At 37.8% G+C, this 20876-nt stretch overlaps 1 protein-coding gene across 1 annotated transcript; it reads right to left on the bottom strand.

Moving 5' to 3' along the window:
• Positions 1-4137: 4137 nt before the first annotated feature.
• On the bottom strand, positions 4138-7535 carry LOC122014563 (formin-like protein 16). Its single transcript, XM_042570823.1, has 2 exons — positions 6172-7535; positions 4138-5696 (listed from the first exon to the last, which is right to left on the bottom strand). The coding sequence occupies exons 1-2, from the start codon at positions 7479-7481 to the stop codon at positions 4343-4345; spliced, it is 2664 nt and encodes an 887-aa protein (XP_042426757.1). The 5' UTR covers positions 7482-7535; the 3' UTR covers positions 4138-4342.
• Between the last annotated feature and the right edge of the window lie 13341 nt (positions 7536-20876).

Genomic DNA, 20876 nt, shown 5'->3' with positions numbered 1-20876 from the left:
GGATTGGATTTTTAGTTAAATTGATAGAACTTATGTTATCAATTGATATTTTTATATTTTTATATTCTAATTTATAATCTTTTAAAGTATACATCATCCATAATAGTTAGATGCACATTCTCCCATAACTATGTATTCTGCTTCAGTAGTGGATAAGGCGACACTATTATTTTCTACTAGACCAGCTTACTAGGCACTGATCTAGAAATTGGCAGCTTCCACTTGTACTCTTTCTATCTAGTTTACAGTCAATATAGTCTGAGTCAGAGTACCCAACTAAATCAAATGTGCTAGTTCTAAGGTATCAAAGTTATACACTTAGAGTTCCTTTAATGTATCTAAGTATTCTTTTTACATTAGCTAAGTGTGATTTTTTTACACACGATTGATACCTAGCACACATACCTACTGTAAATAAAATGTTAGGTCGACTTGCAATTAGGTATAGTAGACCTCCTATTACATTTCTATAATATTTAAAATCTACTGATTTTCCTTCTAAATCAAAGTCAATTTTAACCTTGGTTGTCATAGAAGTATTTATATTTTTTTAGAATTTTCCATTCAAAACTTTTAAATTAATTCTTTAGCATATTTTGTTTGAAAAATATAAATTCCTTTTTTTGTTTATTTTATTTGTAAACCTAAGAAAAAATTAAGTTCACCTACTAGGCTCATTTCAAATTTATTTTCCATTAATTTAATAAATTCTTTTAAAATTTTAGTATTGGTTGAGCCAAAAATTATGTCATCTATATAAATTTGAGCTATAAAATTTTTTTAAAAGGTTTTAACAAATAAGGTTTGGTTTATTTGTCCTTCGTTAAATCCATTAGATATTAGATATGTTGATAATCATTCATACTAGACCCTAGGTGCTTATTTTAATCCATACAAAGCTTTCTTTAACCTAAGAACATGGTTTGGGTGATCTAAATCTTCAAATCATGGGGGGTGATTTACATAAACTTCTTCTTTGATGAACCCATTTAGGAATGGGAAATTTACGATTATTTGATATAACTTGAATCTTTTATGTATTGCATAGGCTAGCAGTATCCTGATGGATTCAAGTCTAGCTACAGGTACATAGGTTTCATCATAATCTAACCCTTCTACTTGGTTGAATCCCTTCACCACTAGTCTAGCTTTATTTCTATCTATTTCACCTTTATTGTCTAATTTATTTCTAAAGACCCACTTAATATCAATTATAGATTTATTTGTCGGTTTAGGTACTAGTTTTCAAACTTGGTTTCTTTTAAATTGAGCTAGTTCTTCTTGCATCATAATTATCCAATTTGATTCAGGTAAGGCTTCTTCTATAGTTTTAGGTTCAATTTTGGAAATAAGAGCTATTTAACTTAGGTTTTTATAAGATGATCGAGTTCGAACTCCTAGGGTTAGGTCACCTAGAATTTGGTCAGTTGGGTGGTTGAATCTCGTAGATAGTCTTATGTTAGGGTCAACAATTGGTTCTTCTGATTCACTAGGTTTAAGTTTAATTTGATTATCTTCATCATTTTCTATATTTCTTATAATTTGATTACTATTTTCATTGATTAAATTTGATAGGTTATTTTCTTCATCAAAAATTATATTTGTTGTTTCTTCAACTTTTAGAGTATTTTTTTAAAGACTCTATAAGCCCTACTAGTTATGGAGTACCCTAAAAAGATACCTGATCCTGTCTGAAACCTACGAAGACGTGCACTAGCTCCGGTGAACGAGGCTCCTCGCTAAAGATCTAGAAAAAGCCCTTCACGACCCTACGCACAGCGAGACAAACCAACAAAGCGTTAGTGACCTAAGACCAAGGTGAGGATCCCTGGCTAGGCCCTCCGATGCTCAAGTCAGTTTCTCTCAAAGGTCCTAATCTAAGATTCAAGTCCCTCAAACCTATCAATGAGTAATCCACTAAAATCATCTACTAATAACTTCCAGTAGAGTAATTGAGTATAAAGAATACGAGAAAAGTATAACACCCTACACTTTCTTAAGTAATAAAGCAAATAACTGTAAATTAAATTTTACCAACACAATGATGTAGAAGTTGAAGCGCCTGTGTATTGGTGTCGGTCTGCCAGTAGCGGTTGAATGTAGAAGAATAGTCGCGCGGTAGCATCACAGCAATATGCACATAGCAGTCGAATGATGGAAGGATCACATAGAAGTGTTATCTCTTTTCTTGGACATCTAGCCTCCTTTTATAGATAAACCTGTTCTTATCAAATCCATTGAATTCAGGATAAACTTTTTGACTTCATATCTTATGGATAATTTTGTAGAGAAAATTAATTAAATAATTCAGATCTTATCCATTGCTTTGGTTCGATTTGATTTAATTCGGTCTGTTTTGGTTCTGTCTGGTCTGGTCTAGTCCGATTTGATTCACTTAATCCACTTGAGGCGCCTCTCATCACTGTTCAACACAACAATCTTCTGAAGGTCATATCTTTTGACTTTAAACTCGGAATCAGGCTCTGTTAGTGGTTATGCATGCAGGATTTGAAGATCTACGTGTGTATCTATAACATAGAGTTAGAAATATATGCACAAATAGTTTATTTATGATTTAGATCCTATCTTACTAAGATGAAGATTTAATCATGGTGTCAGCTTAGACTTTCAAAATGGATCTAAGCTAGACTGGGACTCGTCTTCACTAGATCACTCTCCTCCAATTGACTTACCTCACTTACCATTTACGGTCTCTTGACTTGCCTCTTGATCCACCAGGTCTTCCTGTCGGAATCATACATCTGGACTTCAGCCAATCGTCTAGAATCAAACATCCTGATTGGACTTCAGCCAATTGTCAGGTCCTATAGACTCAGTTGGACTTCCTTCCAGAATCACACATCTGGACTTCAGCCTAGTGTTAGGTCCTCTAGGCCTGTCAATTCCTGCACACTCGGTAAAGAGGTTACACAAACATAACATCTAACTTTAAATTATTTGTCATCCATCAAAATATGAACTTAACCATTAGTGCTAACTGCACCAACAATCGCTAGAAAGAGAATTGATTGAGACAATCGATTAGTCTAATCGATTAAGGTCTTTCACGAGAGAGCAGAGAGTTTGAAAATCGATTGGATAATCGATTAAGGCTTTTTGAATTGATTGGGATAGCTTGCCAATCGATCATGGTTGGAAAAAAGAGTCGTTCTACAAGTTATTGGACGATCGAATGACATGCCAATCAATTAGGAAAAAATCTAATTTATTATAGGCATCGAGTGAACCCTAGAAACGAGCTTTCACGAAGGTTTAAAGTCAATCTCTCTCACAACACACTCTCCGCCAATTCTTGAGCCCTTGGAAGACAAGTGTTGCTTCACTTTCCAACAATCAAGAGGCATTTATAAGCTACAAAAAATCAAGCAAGGTGCATGTTTATTGTATTGTGTATTCATTTCCTTGTTGTATTTTCTTATTGTGAGCTTGGACAAGATTTCTCCACGTCTAGATTATTTTCGAGGAGTATTTTTCATAATGGAGTGTATGCACTATATGAATTCTTAGATTAGTCTCCTCAAGGAGATGGATACCAAGTAAATTCGGGTGTTAACATTACTTCGAGTTTTTCCGTTGTAATAAATCAACAAGATGAAACCATTAAAGCTAATCACCTCCCTCTAGCTCCAAGAGTGTCCTAACACAGCTCAATATAATTTTCTATCCTACAAGATACATAGAACTGCAGTACTCCACCACATCAATCACTTGTACCAATGGAGAAAACAAGCACTGAATAGGGATGATAATTTCCTCCCAATTCGATGAAAAATTAATCTATCCGATTCGAATGGAAAAGGATATGAAAGGATTATATATATATATATATATATATATATATATATATATATATAAAAGAGGGAGAGAGTTAGGTATGAGTATAGATATGAGAATAAATATTACATCTGATGAATATAAATACGGAGAATATAAAATTCAACTAAATCCGGCTTATTGTCATCTTAGCACGGAAGTACACGTCTAAATAACAGTGAATCGATGATTATTACGAACGTTCATTGATCAGACGATTAAAAAATAACTCATTCTAGTCTCTTATTTTCCAGAGAATTTGTATTCAGGGAATTCACAAACTACGCCTGATAACCTCCGATTTTGATTGAATTTCTGTCTAGTTTTTCTTTTTACATGAGAAACAACAGCACCACTCTTATCTACCATAAACAAAAAAATTAAATCGATCGTCGCCCAAAAAAATTGCAAAACAGATGATCCTCACTGTTTAATTCACTCCTAATCACCAAATGATATTTACCATTTTCATTATTAAAAAAAACACAGATTTTTTGCAGCCTTCCCCTCAATCTTCCTCGTCGCTGCTCGAATCCGACTTCGAATTGCTCTTCAGGAAACGTAGCGGCAAGTTCGGGAACCTGGCCACTGGCCTCCGCCTCCTCTCCGCCCCTTCCTCCCCCACCGTCGGCTCCGCCCCCGACCTTGCCACCGCGACTGCCGCCTGCTTCTTCTTCTGCAGATTCCTCGCGATGTCCACGCACGCCTTGTCTACCATGTCCAAGAAGTCTTTCACCACCACGAAAAGATGCAGCGGCTGCCGGTCCCTCTCCTTGGCCGCCCCCGGGTGGTAGTACTCGTTCGTCTTTTTCACCACCTCCATCACCCTCCCCTGCTCCACCGCCGTCGCCTTCAGATCTCCCTTCGCTGTCTCCATGAACGCCCTCATCTCCTTAACGAACCCCCCGCTGCCCTCGCCCCCGGCGCTTAGGCTCTCCACTAGCCGCTTGATCTCTTCCACCCGCGCTTGCAGAGTCGGGCAAGCGATCTTGAGCGCGTCGAAATCGAACCCAGCCGCCTTCTTCAGGTTGGCGAACTCGTCGCTGAGCCCGCCGACGAGCGGCAGCCCCAGCATGGTGTACTCTTTCTCCCTCTCCTCCTGCGCCGCCGCCGCCGAAGAGGACCAGCTCGGCGCCCGCTCCAGTGCCCCGCTGTTGTGGCCCCGGTTGTTGATCACCAATCGCTTCCCCTCCGACCGCACCACCTCCTCCACCACGAAGTGCAGCAGCGTCGTGCTGCCGTCCGTGCTCTTGACGTCGGCGAGCTTGCGAAGCGCCGTGAGGTTGAAGGCCTGCGCGTTTCCGCGAGCCGTGCCGGTGTTCATGCGATTGCCGGCCTTGAGCACTGTCTCGAGCAGCTTGAGGAAGAGGCCACGCGTGGGCGTACGCAGTTCCCCGCACGCCGCCTCCAGCGTCCTCAGGGTCTGCTTCAGGTGTCCCAACTCAGGCTCGTAGTTGGCTCGGAAGAGCATGGCGTCGAGACGGGCGAAGGGCGCGGCGGGGACGGCCCGGAGGATGTGGAAGAGGAAGTTCTCAGCGTCGGCAAGCATGCCGGGGTCGCCGGAGTACGCGCGGATGACGTCCTCCTCCTCCTTCGTCGGTGCGATCGTGATGAACCGCTCGAGGACGTCAGTGCTGAGGCCGCGCCCGTCGATCGCGCCTTCGATTATAGATTGGCGGTTGACAGCTGTGGTGGACCGGAGGACGATGGCGATGTTCTGCGATTTACGCGGGTCTAGCAAGGTGATTGGGGTGAACCCGACGACGGCGGCTGCCTTTGACTTAGTGTTTCCGGAGTTGTTGGCTGCCTTCTTGTTGGCGACCTCTGTGCCAAAAAGGGCTTCCATGATGTCTTCATCGACGCTGTTTCAATATCCAGAAAAAAAATTTAAAAAAAAATCAGCAAAATTAAAGGAGAAAATTGCCATTTTCAAAAATAAAATTACTGGCGCTGTGCCGGTGGGCGGTCAATTTCATTTCAAAAATAAACAAAATTAATGATATAATTTAATAAAAGTCAACGTTGAATTATCAAAGTTGGACTCCTTCCGATAGTAGTCTGGTTGTTAGAACTTAGAATACTCTGGTGCATCTGGTAAACAGGTTTTCAAATTCTAGGAAAAGTCTTTATGAATGGATTGTGATGCAGAAATCGCAGTTGGAAATCTAGCTGTTGCCCAGACAAATTTTTATATGCCACCGAGAATCTGAATTTTAGATGTTTCAGAATTTCAAGTAAATATGGTTCGATCTTAACATTTTTCAGAGGAGATGAAGGATTGTGGATGAAGAAATGAGATCAAGCTTTAGCCAAGGTGTGATAATGGAGTTCACGTACCTGAATGAACCGCTATGGAGCTTGTCCCAGACCATTGAATGTTCGACGTTAATGGCGTTCATCTTGTCCCAGTGCAGTGGCTTCAACTTCTTGGCCCCACCTTCTCCCTGAACCGCCGATGTTGGTCGCGACGCCGGTGGCGGCCTAGAAGACCCTCCGCCGGGTCTGCCCCCCGGTGGCGGGGGCGGTGGAGCTGGACCTGGAGGCTTGCCTGGTGGAGGCCTGAGCGGAGGCGGCGGCGGCGGCGCTTTCGCGCTTGCTTTTGATGTGGGCAGTGACGGATGAGGCGCCGGATCGCTCCTCTTCGCCGGAGGAAGAGGAGGTGTCGGAGGGGCGGCGCTTGGCTTCGGTACCGGTGCTGACGGAGGAGTTGGTGGCGGCGGAGGGGAGGCGCTTGGCTTGGGCTCTAGTGTTGAAGGAGAAATTGCTGGCGCGTGAGGCGGTGGCGTACTTGTGTAGCTAACCTCCGATGTCACGGTCACCGGAGGCGACGGCGATGATATGACTCGACTCGGAGAGGGCGGCCGTGGTGGCCTTGTATTCCTAACCTCCGAGGCAGTTGCTAGCCTCGGCGCCGACGACAAGTCCCTACTAGGAGACAGCGGTGACGGCATCCGCGGCGGATTGGTGTTTCCAATTCCTGCTAGCAGCGGCAGTCGCGGAGGCCTTAGTTCCGGCAGGGCAGCTTGTGGCCGCAGCGCCGAGGGCACGAATCTCCCCGGAGGCGGAGGCAATCTCTGATTAGGCGGCAGTGGCAGATCAGAGGAGCTACGGTCGTCAAAAACCGGCGATGTGGAGCCGATGAAGCCGGCCGGAAGCAGACGTTCTTCTTGAATTCTCCAATCATTTTTCTTCGCCTGGTCTGTGTAGCCCGGGCCCACACTTCCTTCGTCGTCGTCCTTCCGCTGGCCAGACAGGGACTCATCTACGTCGCTGTGAACAGAGCCGACCTTCCCCTTGAACTCGCGCCAGTAGACGGCATCCAAGCCGTCCTCGTCCACGAAGACGCTCTTCCTCCTGCTCGCCCTCGAGCGGATCCGCTCCGCGAGGGAGATCTTCTCGGGTTGTGACTTCGCTCCCTCCTCCTCTGCTTGCCTCCGCTGCTGCCTCCTGGTGACGAAAAAATAGAGGAGGAAGAAGAGGAAGCCCCAGAAGGCGAAGGTGCTGGCTGCGGTGGCGATGACGGCCTTCGCCAGCCTATCATCGTCGGTGGTGGACCCCGACGTGGAGGGTCCCTGCGGGGGAGGCCACGCGCCCCCCACCGCCGGATAAGACGATGACGGGAAGAAGGTCTCTAAGTTTCTTTGCATGGCTGGTTGGTTTGTATCAAAAGGAAGAGATCAATGCATCAGAAATGACTCAACTCTGCTATTTCATTTTGAAGAGATTGGGAATTTGTGTTGGATTTCGTTGACTCCTCTCGTCTCCCCCCATTCAATTTTTTTTGGTTGCCGTGAACGCTTACTGCATTAATTATATTAATTGACTATTTCCTAAGCTTGTTTTCTAAAACTTTTCTTGCAAAGCTATACACAATTATAATAGTAAAATTAAAAGAATGTTGTATATTTATAGATTAATATTAAATAAAGATTTTAAATAAATGAAATATTTTAATTTGTAAATATAATTTTAGTTATAAATAATTAGGTAAAAATGTAATTTTCTTTGACTATTTTTTATATAAAAAATCTGCACAGGATTGTTTTTAGTTCCATATTATAGGATTGATAATACAGTAAATTAATTTTTATAAATATTTTGGGCCAATAAAATTTAAAATATATCTTTCTCATTATTTTAGTTAAGATCAAATATATAGTATATTTTCTTATCAATTTAATATATTTATATAAAAAATTAATTAAATTTTTAGAAGAGAAAATTATTTATAGTAATTTATTATTGAGGTCTTTAGCGTTGTTCTTGTATTATACTACTGCTTTACGTACCCTTACTAATTTTAATTTATAAATTTATAATATTGATTTACATGTATTCATATATTATATTTGTAACCCATGTGTAATGATTAATTTATTATTAAAATAGCATCGTATTCCACTTTAATATATTTTTATTTTCTAAAAATATACTGGTTAGGAAAATTATATTATAGTATCCACTAGAGTGGATTAGGGGTTGTTAAGGTGGGGCTAACACACAGGCCCCACCTTTAGCACGGGACCCTTTTTCAAAAAAAACAAAATATATATATATATATATATATATATATATATATATATATATATATATATATATATATATATATATATATATATATATATATATATATATATAATCTAATCAAATATATTCATTAGAAAAAAATTTAAAAGTTGTAATTATAAATTTTAAAATATCATGAATTTTAAGAGGTGTCCTCTGAAAAATACGCATGAGTCTTTTCTTATTTTTATTTCTCTAAAATTTAATTTTTCAAAATCCATTTTTATTCACTCTCAAACTCTTCGTCCATACCGATAATCATCGTCCAGCGTCGTCATTATCGCATCATTGTATTGGCACCCTCACCCATGGATACTACATAATAATGTACACATTTAAACTTTTCAATTTAAATAAAATTTTTTTACTTGAATTAAAGGGAGATTTTTTTTATACCGGCCCCTTAAAATCTAGGACCGTCCTTAATATACACATTTCAACTCATAATACTCTTATAGCAAAAATAAATTATAATTGTGTTCATAGTCTCTATAATCATCTCTAATCAATAATGATAAATTGTAACTAGTAAAATATAGATAATTTATTTTTTATCAGTATTATATTATGATAATTATGAGTAACTAACTAGTGTTAATTTTAAAAAAAAAATAGGAGGATTTAGAATTTTACCTATTGAATTTTACTGTCAAAATTTGGGAAAAGAATATTAAATCAGCTGTCTTGGCCAACTATTTGACAAGCGAAAAAGGATGGAAGATAGATAAGCTTAACTAAAGCTATAGACGGCATTCAAGTCAGTCGGCTATGCCTGCTAAGCAAAGCAATGCGATGGACGGACCAAATTTGATCATTCAAAAAAAACCAATAAATTCTTCCTTCCTCTCTATTCTAAGTCAACCTCATTTTCAACCATATGTCCTAAAAAAAATACTAATAATAAATTGAATTAATCTCATTGTCTAGTTTTGAAAGATAACTGATCTTATTTCATACAATTTTTCTATCAATCATCAGGTAAATCAGGAAACGTACACGGTGAATAACCCAGAAGTCCAATTTCCTTTAATTGCATACCTCATTTAAAGAAAAATTTTTTACAAATATTCCATAACTAAGGATCGAACTGTGGATATCTGGATGACAACATGGATGTCCTATCACGGCACCATAGCCACAAGGGCTTAACCATATGCCCCTAGACAACCGATAAAGTCGAACAGATCAAACGATGGGTCAATGAGGAGTTTCATGTAACAATGGATCTGATTCTACCCGTGAACATTAACTAATAATTCATCGGTGAGCTGGTTAGATAGTCAACTTAATCATCAATAGTTGAATGATAAGGAGGAGGATGATGATATGATCTAAAACCTGCGCAGAAGAAAAATGACAACCAAAAAAGAGGCTTATGCTGACGGCCAAGGAGTTCGTCGACATAGCAATTCCAACGCTCAAGTTAGAAGAGAAAGATGAGGTGTACATGTGTACTTGAGAAGCTGTGAAGAATCCTTTTTTATAGAGAAACCATATACCTTTTCCTCTTTTCCTTTTGTTGGTTCTGGTGGTGGTGCAATTTGAGCGCAAGCATAATGAGGTGTAACACCGCTTTGACGAAGTCGAGGATAGAGTTGAACTCTATCTCTTTAAGATAAATTTGCCCTGCACACAGTGCTCATGGAACACGACAATCGTCTCCCAAGATGTAATGACTTTATCTTAAGATAGCAACACTGCAAATCGTAAAACCTCCGAACCGAAGAAGCTTCTTGAACTCTCCAATGCAAGTATGGAATGCAATACTTGCTTTGCTCAGAATGAATTGAGTGATTCAAATGAAGAGTGAGGGATCTTATTTATACTAAATGAAGGGGTATGAAAACTTCTTGGTTCAATTAAATCTTATCCATCCATTTTGAATTAGATGATGTAGATCACATCCTTTCCTAAGAGACACACTATCTCTTGATTAGATGCGACTTTTTAGAAATCAATGAATGATATTGAGTCATCCAAAGGGCACTTAAACCTTTCAAGTTTGATGATCATGATTTGTCAATCTTGATCCAACGATGTAGATTTAATTTCTCATTTAAATTTTCAACAATCCCCCGCATGAATGTAAATTAATACATGTATGTTATCACCTAAGAAGAGTTTAATCGAAAGATTATTACATCAGGAGAGGTGACTTGTGGCTTTGAACCTTTCGTAGTAAAGTGTCATCGGATTTACTAGGTTGCTTAGCAAACGTGATGTCTTGAACTACTCAGTCATTCGTATAAACCAAGACAATGATACATACATAATAACATTTCTCACTTCTTTATAATTCTCATTGTTTTGTCCGTTTGGCCATGGACAACATCTTGGATTCATAAGTATTCCATTGAAGCGACCCACCTTCATACTTTATATAGGTGACCTCCTATAAAGAGTATCCTACCATACTCTATTTTTTTAAATATAGGAGTCATTAAAAGTTTATAACTTAACCTCACTACATATCGCAGGTAGCACTTCTCCATCCTAGGAATGAGAGGAGAACTAGTCTAAGTGCTCACGCGAACTTTCATAATTTTACTGTCCCATTGAACCAAGATCTTGAGATCTCCAATTAACAAGGTTGGGTTACCACTATGAATGTTCATGTTTGTAGATTTTTAATCTCATTCCTCTTGATGTCTAATATATTTGATCTCTATTCAAACTTTTATAAATGAATCCGCCAAGTTATCTTTTGATTTGACATAATCGATAGAGATAACTTCATTAGAGATTAACTGCCTAATGGTATTGTGTCATCAGCAAATATGTCATGACTTACCATTATACAAGTTATTTTGTGCTCTTAAATTGCCGATTGGTTATCACAATGTATCATCATGGCAAGCACTGATTTTTCCCAACATGGGATATCTTCTAAGAGGTTATGAAGTTATTCAGCTTCTTTTGCGGCTTTAGCTAAGGCTATAAACTCATATTCCATAGTTAATCGAACTATGCAAGTTTGTTTCATGGATTTTCATAACACTACTTCACCACCAATGGTAAACACATATCCACTGGTGGATTTAGAGTCTTTTGTATTAGATATCTAATTTGCATCACAATAGCTTTCTAGTATCATTGGATATCTCATATAATGTCTTCCATACTCTAAGGTGTATCTTAAATATTTAAGAACCTTTATTAATGTCTTCTAATAGTCATCATTTGGATTACTTGTAAATCTACTTAATTTGTTGACCATATAGGCAATATCTGGACGTGTGCAGTTAGTGATATATATCAAATTGTCAATTATCCTCAAATATTCCAATTGGGATACAGGTTCACCATGGTTTTTAGCCAAATGCAAGCTTAAGTTCATCGATCTTTTTACAGGAGAAAGATCATATGCATTAAATTTCCTTAGTATTGTCATAATAGAATGAGACTGTAAAAGGATAATTTCATCTAATGTCTTATCAATCTTAATCCCAAGTATAACGTCCACTATACTCATATCTTTTATATCAAAGTTTCTAGTCAATATCTTCTTAGTAGTCAAGATTATATCATGATTACTACTCATGATGAGCATATCATCTACATATAAACAGATAATGATAAACGAGTCAGATGTACCTTTGATATATATGCATTTATCACACGTATTTATTTTAAATCCATTTGACATTATAGTTTTGTTAAATTTCTCATGTCACTATTTCAGTGTTTGTTTTAGCTCATATAGTTACTTCATGAGTCTACACACCTTATTTTCTTGTCTTGGAGTGACAAACCCTTCAAATTGCTTCATATATATTTCATTTTCTAATTATTTAAAAAGGTTATTTTCATATCCATTTGATGTATCTCAAAGTTATATATTACAGTAATAGCAGTAAATACTCGAATGTATATGATCCTTGTTATTGGTGAATAGGTATCAAAGAAGTCATGACCTTCCTTTTGTTTTAATCCCTTTGCCACTAGTTTTGCCTTGTACTTTTCAATAGTTCCATCAGCCTTATATTTATTCTTTAGGATCCATTTACATCCTAAAGACTTGATTCGAGATGGAATATCTACCAATTCCCAAGTATGGTTTTGCATAATGGAATTTATTTTACTATTGATGGCTTCTTTCCAAAAGGGAGCCTCGAGACTTGATAAGGCTTCGTTTATTGTCCTTAGTTCATTGTCCAACATATAAGTTATGAAATCAAGACCAAATGAATTTACTTTTTTGGCCCTCTTACTACGTCTTGGTTCTTCATTATTTCCAAGATTATCCTTACTCGCAGTTTCATAAGTTCTTTTATTTAAAATTTCTTCTTTCCTATCTTTGCAAGGAAAGACACCTTCAAAAAAATGTAACATTCCTTGATTCAATTGTAGTTCCAACATGTACTTCAAGAATTGCTTATCTGTGCACCAAAAATCGATATGTACTACTATTATTGGCATATCCAATAAAAAATGCAATCGATTATCTTTAGTCATATTTTAGTTTGCTTTGGTCTAGGCACTTTCACCTTAGCCAAACACTCCTACACTTTTAGATATTTATAAGAAAGCTTATGACCCTTCCATAACTCATGAGTTTTATCTTTCCTTTTGTGAGGAATTTTATTGAGAATATGATTTATCGATAAAATAGCTCCCCCCTATAAATTCTGGGGTAAACCTGAACTTATCAACATAGCATTCATCATTTCTTTAAGAGTTTGGTTTTTTATGATTAGTAATCTCATTTGATTGAGGAGAGTAAGGAGTTGTCGTTTGATGAATAATACCAAATTCTACACAAAATTCATCAAATGGATCATCATATTCTCCTCCTCAATCACTCTGAATTATTTTAATTCATTGACCAATTTGATTCTCAACTTCATTCTTATAATTTTTGAATGATTCTAAGGCTTCATCTTTGCCACTCAATAGATACACATAATAGCATCTAGTGCAAACATCAATAAAAGTAACAAAGTACTTTTTACCTCCTCTAATTTGTACAAATTTTAAATCACATATGTCAATATAAATTAATTCTAGAGGGGTCGTGCTTATTTCCACTGAATGGAAAGACAACTTTGTCATTTTAGCTTCAACACATATTTCATATTTATGTGTTGGATCAACATTAAATGTTGGTAATAAATTTAAATTCACAAGTCATCGCAAAGTGTTATAGTTTACATGTCCAAGTCTAATATGCATAAATTAGAACACTCGACCAAATAAGTAGAATTTATAATTTTATTGCCATTAAATTCACGGTGTACAACAATTACATTCATTTTAAATAAACCATTCTCCATGATGAATGAATTGACATTTTTTGTCAATACATATTTATTTGGCTTAAACACTAGCCTGAATCCAACTCTGACAAGAGTCGACCGTAACACTAAATTCTTCTAAATGTTAGGAACATGAAGCACATCAATTAGTGTCACTTCTTTGTCTAATATCATGTTTAGTACCAGCTTGCCAAAACTAACAATATTGGAAGTTACAGAATTACCCATGATTAGTTTTCTCCCATTAATAGGGGTATAAGTTGAAAAGTGAGCCTTGTCAGAGCAAATGTGTTGTGTGGCACCAGTATTGACTCATCACTTCCTTGGATTGTCTACTAAGTTGGCTCCAAATACAATTACAGTCGGGTCTAATTCTGACATGTCTATTAGCGTTGACTTATCTTCAGTTATGTGCACTTGAGTGGCTTTCTTTGGACGTCGGCAATGTTTGGCCCTGTGATTCGGTTTGCCGTAATTGTGGTATGTTCCTTGGAACTTCTTGGTCCTCCCCTGGCTCTATCCTTTGCCGAGATACTTTCTTTTCTTACTAGTGTTTAGTTCCAGTAGATTTACCTTTTCAAATATAGGCATTTTATTGATTCTGATTACTTGCAATTGTCTTCTTCAATCCACAGTATTACAATCAAATCCTCAAGTCTCATCTCTTTTCGCTTATGCTTTAGATAATTTTTGAATTCCCTCCATGAAGGTGAAAGTTTCTCGATTATCGTGGTAACTTGAAAGGACTCATTCATTGTCATGCCCTCAGCATGCAGATTATGTAGGATCAACTACAGCTCTTGGACTTGAGTTGTCACAATTTTAGAATCAATCATCTAGAAGTCTAAGAATTTGCTGATAGTGAATTTCTTCAATTTGGCATCTTCTATTTTGTACTTCATTTCGAGAGATTCCCATAACTCCTTTGCAGTCGTCATTGGATTATATACATTGTATAACGTGTTATCCAAGCCATTGAGGATATTGTTTCGGCATAAGAAGTCACTATTGATAGATCGATTGAGAGCGATAGAGGGGGGGTGAATATCGCTTGTTTTAAAATCTTTTCTTTTATCTTTTAAAAACAGAGTCGTGCACAGCGGAAAGTAAAAGAATAGACAAGTCTGTTTTACTTTGTTCGAAGCCTAGCTCGACTCCTACTTGAAGGCCCGCGATCCTTGATCACACCGATGGGCAATCCACTATAACCATTCTTTCCGAGATCCTCGGAAAGAAGCAAATCGTATAAATGAGCAGAGTAAGATAGTAACAGCCTACTATCTTACTTGGATTAAGTACAATGCAAGTTAAACAAATATACCGATTACTTAGATAGAAGATATAGCTCGATCGACACTTCTTAGATAGTACAACAACTTGCTTGATGGATGTGTAGAAGAGTAGTAGCACGAACAGCTTTTCACAGAGATGATATTAGAACCCGTTACCCAGCCACGGACCTGGAGCTTCACTTTTATAGGAATCATCAATGTTTGGTCGACCGAACCCCGCTCCCTTCCTTCTTGGCTGGAATCTAACGCTGGCTCGATCTTTCTCATTAATTGCTCATTAAGGGTTTGGTTGACCGATCCTATTTTTCGATCGACCGAACAGCTTCCTTCCCTGTTTGTCGAAATCTTTTGAGATCTTCATTTAATTCTCCATTAATACTGATTAGATAGGTCGACCGATCCCTAGTTCGGTCGACCAATCAAGCTTCTATCGGACTGTGCTTCGCTTTGGTCTGAACTGATCTCTGGTTTGGGTTAAGCTGGTTCGGTCGACCGATCCTCCTGTTCGGTCGACCGATCCTCCTATTCGGTCGATCGATCAGGCCGAATCTGCAAAACAAAGTTAAACAATATTCCTGTAAAACAAAGGTTAGCACAGTAATATAATGCATGAGTAATATAGACAGTAGAACTGTCTTAATCTCAACTTGGAAACTTTCCCGGTTTCTTCAATTGGATGAGCGACCTAAGGTTGTTCCTTTTAGGAACCCGACCTCACTGTCGCTCCTCCAGTTGCATACCTCAACTTACCTGTCAAACATTGGTCCTCCAGACCTATTTGGACTTTTGCCAGCTCAGTGTCTGATCGCCCGATCCACTAAGACTTTTCCTGCGATACTACATTAGCCAACAACAATAATAGTAATACAGAATACAATGGTAAACCTAAACCTAGATTTACCGAGATCCGCTGGTCCGGTCGACCGCTTGCGGTCGACCGAAAACCATCCGAACAACCTTACTTGGAGTTCACTCCTCCAAGACTTCTCGTTACCTAAGGTTACCACCCCCTAGGGTTTTGTCAACCTGGCTTCACTCACCAGGACCTAAGGTTACCACCCCCTAGGATTTTCTCCACTTGGCTTCACTCACCAAGACTCAGTATTCGGCTATCCATGGATCAAGTCCTCCAGACCTATCCACCTAGCTTCCACGACATACCGAGATTTCCCTTACCTAGCCTACAACTAGGACTCAGTATTTGGCTACCCAGGGATCAAGTCCTCCAGACCTATCCACCTGGCTTCCACGATATACCGAGATTTTTTTCCTTGCCTAGCCTACAACTAGGACTTCTCTTGATCAAGTTCCATACGTAAACATACTTAAGCATACTTAAACATATTTGTCTGACATTGAAACATTGGAGGTCGATTGCACCAACAACTATATTCCCAAGCATCATATGCCACCCTCTTTCCTTTATCAGTCTCGTCTTGAGATATAGAGGGGGGATCTTCACGTAAGAACCTAGCAAGGTTTAACGTGGATAGGTAAAATAGCATCTTTTGCTGTCAGCTCTTGAAATCGGTACCCGTAAACTTCTTCGATTTTTTGGCATGCGTCGATGGAACAAGAGTCGCCGATGATGAATCCATCAAGATTGCATAAAAAAATTCATCTTAAAATTGTTGGTTCTGGTGGTAGTGCAATCTGAACATGGGTAAAATGAAGTGTAACACCGCTTTGGTGAAGTCAAAGCTAGAGTTGAACTCTATCTCTTTAATACAAATTTACCTTGCACACAGTACTCGCGGAACACGACAATCGTCTCCCAAGATGTAACGATTTTATCTTGCGATAGCAACACTGCAAATCACAAGAGCTCCGAACTGAAGAAGCTTCTCGAACTCTCCAATGCAAGTATGGAATGCAATGCTTACTTTGCTTGGAATGAATTGAGTGATTCAAATGAAAATGTAAGGGATCTTATTTATACTTCATGAAGGGGTATAAGAACCTCTTGGTTCAATTAGATCTCATCCATCCATTTTGAATTGGATGATGTAGATCACATCCATTCCTAAGATACACACTACCTCTTTATTAGATGTCACTCTTTAAAAATCAATGAATGAGATTGAGTCATCCAAGGGTACTTAAACCTTTCAAGTTGGATAAATAAGATTTGTCAATCTTGATCCAACGATCTAGATTTAATTTCTTATTTAAATTTCCAACACCTTTTACGTGGTTATTATTTAATTCCCTAAATAATATAATATTTAGTCAAGTTGTCACCTTTTTTCTTAAAATGATCATATTAGCATGTTCTTTCCTTCTGTTTCAATTTTTATGCAAGTTATCCTTAAATAGAGCAAGATTTAGTCACATCATTGCCTTAACAAACTTTCTTTCCATGTTGATATTTCATCTCGTATTACTAGGAAAATGGAAAGTCCAAGAGGATGGTGAGCTAGGAACCCCAAGAGGATTGAGAGCCAGGAGTCTCGATAAGGTTAGAAGCTGGGAGTTCTGAGTGGGTCGGGAGCCTAGAGCCCCGAGAAGGGCAAGAACCGGGAGTCTTGAGAGTCGGGAGCTAAGATCTCGAACAGGTCAGAAGACGGAAGTCTTGAGAGAGTTGGGAGACAGGAGTCTCAAGAAGATCAGGAATCAAAAAGCCCAAGGGACTTTGGGGCTAGGAGGCCCAAGAGGTTTCGGAGCCGGGAAGGCCAAGGGGCTTAGGAGCCAGGAGTCGGACCTTGGACCTATCTTTACAACCACTTTGGCAACTTCATCATCCTTCCATCTATGTGGAATCCTACTCATCCTTACCTGGACCACAAGTCTCCCCTTCAAGTCTAATCGAATGAGGTGGTGGTCTGACTGATTAGACAATTTTGGTAATCAGAATAATTCCTACCAACTCGACTTTAGCCTCGTAGTAGATGTTGGAATGTATACTAAAAGCCTAGCTTTTTGTATAAATATTTACTTAGAAATAAGAATCATAATGGTCAAATATCTACATTTATAAGTTAAGTGTAGTTGTTCGATTAATTTATATTGTAGATAACATGGTGTGTGGTGTCACACACAGAAGATCATGTTATCAATTCCTTATAAATTATAAACAGTAGCTCACGACTGAGATGGAAAGGAACAAACCATTGGAATAGTCGTAGTGTAATTAGGTATTAGTTTATCTTGACTGATAAATTACACTAGTACACTCTAAGTGTATTGAGCAGGATCATTTAAGGTAAGTTCTTTTTATATTGACTTAATAAAAGAACAAGACCTTAGTTATTATGGAAGTGTGTGCTCTTAATCCTAATATAATAACAAGCGCATATATTTAGTATTTATTTCTTTGACTTATCAAAGGGTGAGATTTAGCTTGATAAATTAATAGGCCCGATAAGTTGAGAAATGATATTACTTATAGTGTGTGTTGTTGATTATAGAAGAAAACTGTGTCCTAGTAATCTAGGTTGATAATGTCTCCAAGAGGAGCTCATAAGGATTGTCATGTTAAACCCTACAAGTGGACTTAGTCCGACACGACAATAAGGTTGAGTGGTACTACTCTTGGACTAAGATATTAATTAAAGTGAGTTGTCAGTAACTCAATTAATTAGTGGGCATCCGACATCTTAAACACAGGGAGATTAACACACTCATGATAAGAAGGAGCCCAAAATGTAATTTGGATTGGTGCGGTTGTTCAATAATAATTCTTTAGTCGAATAAATTATTATTGATGAAATTAAGTTGGGTGTTCGGGGCAAACACGGGAAGCTTAATTTCATCAGGAGACCAAAACCAATTCTTCCTCTCGGTCCCTATCGTAGTCTCTTATTAATAAAGTATTATACCCACCTTTATACCCATCCTAAGGTGGCCGGCCAACCAAGCTTGGAACCCAAGCTTGGGCCGGCCAAGCAAATAGGATGAGCCAAGTTATGTGGCCGGCCCTAGCTTGAATCCAAGCTTGATGTGGTCGGCCACATTAAATTAAAAAGAATTTTATTTTTTAAATCTTTCTTATGTGGATACCATGGTTTTAAAAGAGAGTTTTAAAATTAAATCTTTCCTTTTATAGCTTTCTACAAAAGATTAAGTGAAAGGTTTGATATCTTTCCTTATTTGTAGTTAAAAGGAAGATTTTAATTTTTGATAAAACTTTCCTTTTATGAAACCATCCTCATGATTTTAAAAGAGAGTTTTAAAATTAAATCTTTCCTTTTATAGTTTCTACAAAAGATTAAGAAAAGATTTGATATCTTTCCTTATTTGTAGATTGAAAGGAAGATTTTAATTTTTGATAAAACTTTCCTTTTATGGAACCATGTTCATGATTTTAAAAGAGAGTTTTAAAATTAAATTTTTCCTATTATAGTTTCTACAAAAGATTAAGAAAAGATTTGATATATTCCCTTATTTGTAGATTGAGAGGAAGATTTTAATTTTAAAGATAACTTTCTTTTTTAGAAATCATCCACATGTTTTAATAGAGAGATTTTAATTTATAAAATTTCCTTTTATAAGCAACCATGAAGAGAAAAATTAATAGAGAAATTTTTATTTTAAAAATTTTCGGAAACAAATTAAGAAGTTTTAATTCTTGTGATTAAAACTTTTCTTGCTTGGAGAATTAGAGGTGGCCGACCACTTTAATAAAAGAACAGGAAATTATTTTTTATCAATTAAATTTTCCTTTTCATGGAAAAGAAAATAAGGAAATTTTTATTAAAACTTTCTTTATTTGCCAAGACCAAAGATTATAAAAGAGGGAGGGGTGCCTTTACAAAAAAACAACTCTCTTCTATTCCTCTCCTCTCTTCCTTGGTGTGGTCGGCCCTCTTATTCTCCCTTTTCCTTTTTCTTTCTTCTCCTTGGCCGAACCTCATCATCTCTTGGAGCTTGGAAGGTGGTCGGATCTTGCTAGGAGAAGGAGGAAAAGGAAGCTTTGTTTCTAACATCCTTTAGAGCTTGGTGGGGGTGGCCGAGACTTGCTATCTCTTGGAGAAATTTGCTTGGCCGAAACTTGGAAGAATGAAGAAGGGCTTGGGTGGTTCTCATCTTGGAAGATCGTCGCCCACACGACATCCGAGATAAGAAGAGGAATACGGTAGAAGATCAAGAGGTTGTTGCATACAAAGAAAGGTATAACTAGTAATTATTTTCCGCATCATACTAGTTTTTCTTTGTTTGAATTCCAAACACAAGAGGCTAGAGATTCTAGATGTTCGGATTTGTTTCAAATTTGTATTTATTTTATTTTTTGATCTTGTGATTCGATTAGTTTTTTTTGTTAAACCTAGAGTTATATAAGGAAATTAAATATTGAATTTCGTCAAGAGGTTTTGTCGAGGCAGTGGTGGATGTTCCCATACCCAAGAAGGCTAAGTGCCTCGCCATGTTTGACCTGGGAGCCGATTTTTGAAATAAATATTTAATTAAATTTGTAACCTAGGTGGATTTGGATTTATAATGTTAAGTATTGTTTGTGATCCAAGTCTAAATCACTAAGAACAGATAAGTTAAATTTGGAATCAATAATGTTAAGTTCCATTTGCGATTCCGAATTTAATTTCTAAAGAACACAATAGGTTGTTATTAAAGGTTCAGGACTTGTACAAAATTTTTGTACAAGGGAACCGATACGATATTCCTAGGACCAGCCAACAGTAGATCCCCTGCACATTTCTGAGGGGATTGTGCATTAATTTGCGACGTATACATGTCTTCATTCTCTTAAATGTCATAACTCCTTTTAAGCACATTGCATGCATCATATATCTTGATTCAAGAGCCCAGAATGTGTCAGTAATCCTCTGAGATGACATCATATTAATGTGATGAGACCGATATCAATGAAGTCCGCACGTCTTTTTTAGTAAGTAATGGTTATCTTGGAATTTCTCCTCTTGCCTGCAAGATTACATGGTCACAAATTTGTCCCGCCTTTTTGACAACAAAGATC

This window comes from Zingiber officinale, chromosome 8B, assembly GCF_018446385.1.
Source record: "Zingiber officinale cultivar Zhangliang chromosome 8B, Zo_v1.1, whole genome shotgun sequence".
Taxonomy (NCBI): Eukaryota; Viridiplantae; Streptophyta; class Magnoliopsida; order Zingiberales; family Zingiberaceae; genus Zingiber; species Zingiber officinale.
This window is presented reverse-complemented; position numbering and strand designations above follow the sequence as displayed.